Below are 4,210 nucleotides of genomic sequence, written 5' to 3'. Positions count from 1 at the left end.
TGTCTGTGAAAGAAGTTGATAGTCAAGATTTTGCTGGTTTATGTTCTTTGGAAAAGGTTAATTTTGTTTATTAATTTTTTTATAGAACAGTTTTGTGTAATTATTGTATTTTTTTATCATATTAAGTTGTTAACTAATTTGTTTGTTGTTTTTTTTTTTTTTTTGATTTTGTTGTTAGGATATGCCAAATTTTGACATATTGGGTTCGTTATTAGGACAAAATGAGACTGTTGCAATGGTAGAGAATGAAGCTTTGGGTTCTGATGGTGGTAATGTAGGTGGAGTTGAGGGAATTGCTGAGAAAGTTAGTGCGGGTACCGATGATGGTTTTTCAGAATCTGTGATGGCTGTTATAAATCAGAAGGTAGATGATGTGTGTCATGCATATGAAGTGAAGAAGATTCTGGTATGATTTTGTGTTTTGATTTTTTTTTTTGTTACTGTTGCAATGGCTGTTCTTTAAATATTATTGTTGTTTAATTTAAATGTTACTGTTTGGTTTCTTTTTTAGGACAAGATTAAGGTTTGTGAATCTCCCAAATCAAAGAGGGCTTATAAGCCTAGCGTGGTTTTACAGAGTCCTTACAGAAATGATTTTGGGTCTTCTGGTAGTAATGAAAAGACGAAGAAAAAGAATGTTAAAGGTCAATATGCGTTTAATTCTGGGTTGTTTGATCCTCCGCACGAACTTCAACAGAAGGCATTTGATAAGTGGTTCTGTGTTGGGTTCAAGGATGAGAATAAGTATGTTTTATTGTTTTTATTATGTTGTTTGGTTTATTTTTTAAATTTTTGCATATTTGATATTAAGTATATTGATTGGTTGCTTTTTTTAGGAAGAAGAAGTTTGTTCAAGAGAAGAATCTTTTTAGTCCTGCTTTAGATTTCTGCATTGATAGTGTTCAGGACAAGTGGTGGTTTTATGATCTTTTGACCCCTGGGAGGTGCCTTAGTGACTCGGTGAGTATCATATTTAGTATTTTTTTTAATATTAGTTATGTGGTTTGTAGTTATCTTTTATTTACTCAGATTCTAATCTCTTTTTTTTACAGCATATGGATGTAATATTTTATTACTTGCGAAAGAAGTTGAAGTATGATCCTAATGTTGCAGTGTCTGCAACAACCACAGATTATCATTTCTGTTTTAAGGTGGTTGAATTGTATGATAAGTTTGTCAAGTCTGGAAACAAGATTGATGCTGTCCCTAAGAGTAACATTGTTACTGAATACATGAGTGGGTATTACATGTATGCTAACAAAGATTGGCTACGTGTTGATTATGTGTTGATTTACATGCATATTAAGGATGAAAAGCATTGGATTTTGATCATTTTTGATATTAGGGCTAGGTGTCTTAATGTTTATAATTCCTTAGGGTCTAGACATGAGTTGGACAGGAAAACAGCTGGTTATGTCAAGCCATTTGCAGTGGTGTTGCCTATATGTTTGTCATTCATTGACTATTACAGTAGGAGGATGGATATTGACACAGGCCAAGGATTTTTTAAAGGGAAAAAGGAGGAGGACATGCTTGATGTTTTTGTTGTTACTAAGTTACCTCAGCAAGTAGACAAGTATGTTAAAATGTGTTTATATTGTTATGATTTTTGTTGTTTTTTAAGTATTCAGTCTAGTGTTTGTTTTTTTGCTTGTTTTGTTTGTAGTGATTGTGGCTTGTTCGTGGCTAAGTATGTTGATTTCTTTATTCATGGATGTATTGAGAAACTTCCAAATCCTCTAGATGTGGGGTTTTTTAGGAGGAAGCTCGCTGTTGAGTTGTATGTTCATGCCAAGAAGAAACTGTTGAATGATTATGATTCTGAGTCTGAGTTTCCTAGGAGGATTCCAAAAGCTTGATTGGATTGAAGGGGTTTCGTATCTGCACTAGGATGAAACTTTTTGGTGTACTAAAGTTGGAGTTTCAACTGGAATGAAACTTTTTGGTGAACTATTTTGAGTCAAAGTAACTTGTTTTGTTACTTTTGTTTTTAGAATTGTAATTAAGCTCCAATTTTTTAGTACATTTGTTTGTCAGTATTAGTGAATGGTGTATCTGGACAGTAGGATTTATATGTAGTATTAGCTAGGTGTTAATCTCTCTGTTGTTGGTAACACTGATGTGAAGGGACTGTTTAGTATCTTTTTTTAGAAATATCCAAGTATATAAGTAGTTAAAATTGTTGTTTGGAATGTTATCTTTTAATGGAGTATTCAAGTTTATAAAGTTGGAAAGAAAGTGTGTTTTGTAGTTTTAAGCTAATGTTTGTAGCTTAATTTTCATAAAACCAACAATGTTTTTTTTTGCAGAGTAATTATTTATATTTTTTTTGGTTGAATGAGGGTTTTAATACAAATCAATAATCAAGGTATAGAGTAGTTAGTATGATTCATTTAGTGAAAAAATTAGTTATTTTGTTTCTAATTTTTTTTATATAAACGTTCAGGTTGTAAAAGAGGATTTTTTTTAACTTGGGGTTCTACAATGGTAGTCGCTTGCAACATATTTGAATTAGAGGTACACTTTAATCATTTTTTAATAATAGATATTAGATAATGTATATTTTTTTATATTTTTTTTGTGTGTATATTTTGATGGTATCTTGTCACTGTAAAATACCAGTAATAACAATATGTAACCAGCTCTTTTATATATCTAACCTATAGTTTTCTTTAATTAACATCACCAGATAACAAGCCAATGGTAATATATAATATACTTTGAGTATAAATGAATTGTCCAACCTTAATTTTTTGCCTAAATTATAAAAATGTATGAATATATAATTAAGCAGCGTGTTAGTTTTTATATTAGTGATCAATCATATAAAATACTAAAAACTAAATTTAGAATTTAAAAATGAATTTAACTATTCTTAAAAGCAGTGTTCACAGATGACAAGTTTTTTTATTCTTATAGTATTTTGAAAAATGTAGGGAAACATTGGAAAGTAAAGCTACTTAGTAGTTTCTCAATTTGAAAGTATTGTTTTTATTTTTATAGTATTTGGATAAATGGAAGAATAATAGGTGGGCCATTCAATGTCTCTTTTTCTCTTTCTCTTTGGCTCGACCGCATCATTTTTGCAAGTCCTTCGGTTGTGTCCTTTTTGTAAGCATCTTGCACATTTATTATGTGTTGCTTTGTCTAGTGCAGTTTTATACCTTTGTTTCTTTGGCCTTCCTGCTGGTCTCTTGTATATTGGTGGCAATACTTGAAGTTGTTTGATGTTATCAGGCAAGTCCCATGTCTTTGGGTCACCTATTGGTAACACAGAACCTTCATATGTTGCAAGAAATGCTTCTTTTGTGTAGTAGTATGAGCAATACTCATAGCATTTCATGTGTCTTTTTGATATTACAGCCATTGCATGAGAACATGGCATTTCATCATACTGAAATCGTTGACACGTGCATGTTCTGTTTTGGATATCCACAATATAGGAGTTTTGCAATTCTTTTACTGTTTATATGACAAGATTGGATGTTTGCACCTGTGAAATGTAAAAGAGGTAACCATTAGTATAACTGTTTTTTTTTTTACTTTGTGTGAAGTAACAGAATGCGAATAAGTAGCATATAAGTGAAGTTTTGAGGTTACCTTTAGTTTCTTACTGCGTTCCAGTTTATCCTTTAGTATCTTTTCTGGTACTTTTGCTAATGTTGTGAATGTGGACAAAGCTCTATTTTTGTTTTCCCATGACCATTTTTGAACCAAGCAACGTAGACATTCGAGCAGTGTTCCAATCGGTAGCTCTCTGATTTCTTTCAATGCTGAGTTCACAGACTCGGCGATGTTGGAGGTTAATGTTGAGTAGCGTTTATTTGGGCTGTAAAGCCTTGTCCATTTTTCTAGGCCAACTTCATTTGTCAGGTAAGGACGAATTCTACTATCAATGTTGTCTAAGTCCCTCATGGAATCGTCGAAGTCAGTTTGATGGTATGCTTTTGCTGCACAGTAGAATGCATCTCTTAGATCATCTCCTCCTTTTCTGAATCTTGTTTTTATATTTTGGAACAAATGGAAGCAACATACCCCATGCATCAAGTTAGGGAATACTGATTTCATTGCTTTTGCTATACTTTCGTGTCTGTCAGAAATTATGCATTGGTCTTCACGCTCCCCATATGATTCTTTGAGCTTTTCCATGAAGTATTGCCATGATGCATCATTTTCAGAATCAACTACTGAAAAAGCTAGTGGGAATATG

General features: G+C 32.3%; 2 protein-coding genes across 2 annotated transcripts; one reads left to right on the top strand and one right to left on the bottom strand.

The window, feature by feature from the left end:
- Positions 1-828: 828 nt before the first annotated feature.
- Positions 829-3,144, top strand: LOC133030219 (uncharacterized). Its single transcript, XM_061102675.1, has 2 exons — positions 829-960; positions 1,053-3,144. Exon 2 carries the CDS (start codon positions 1,056-1,058, stop codon positions 1,857-1,859), a length of 804 nt encoding a protein of 267 aa, XP_060958658.1. The 5' UTR covers positions 829-960; positions 1,053-1,055; the 3' UTR covers positions 1,860-3,144.
- Positions 3,145-3,386: 242 nt separating this feature from the next.
- On the bottom strand, positions 3,387-4,210 carry LOC115700052 (uncharacterized). The gene is made up of 2 exons (XM_030627606.2): positions 3,601-4,210; positions 3,387-3,493 (listed from the first exon to the last, which is right to left on the bottom strand). The coding sequence occupies exons 1-2, from the start codon at positions 4,147-4,149 to the stop codon at positions 3,467-3,469; spliced, it is 576 nt and encodes a 191-aa protein (XP_030483466.2). The 5' UTR covers positions 4,150-4,210; the 3' UTR covers positions 3,387-3,466.

This window comes from Cannabis sativa, chromosome 8 (genome assembly GCF_029168945.1).
Source record: "Cannabis sativa cultivar Pink pepper isolate KNU-18-1 chromosome 8, ASM2916894v1, whole genome shotgun sequence".
Lineage (NCBI taxonomy): Eukaryota > Viridiplantae > Streptophyta > Magnoliopsida > Rosales > Cannabaceae > Cannabis > Cannabis sativa.
This window is presented reverse-complemented; position numbering and strand designations above follow the sequence as displayed.

Bases quoted from the DNA above. Each gene is read 5' to 3' on its own strand.
- LOC133030219 (XM_061102675.1), top strand. From the start codon at position 1,056: ATGGATGTAATATTTTATTACTTGCGAAAGAAGTTGAAGTATGATCCT.
- LOC115700052 (XM_030627606.2), bottom strand. From the start codon at position 4,149: ATGGAAAAGCTCAAAGAATCATATGGGGAGCGTGAAGACCAATGCATA. The intron at 3,494-3,600 runs GTAACCTCAAAA...TACATTTCACAG, and splicing joins AACGCAGTAAGAAACTAAAG to GTGCAAACATCCAATCTTGT.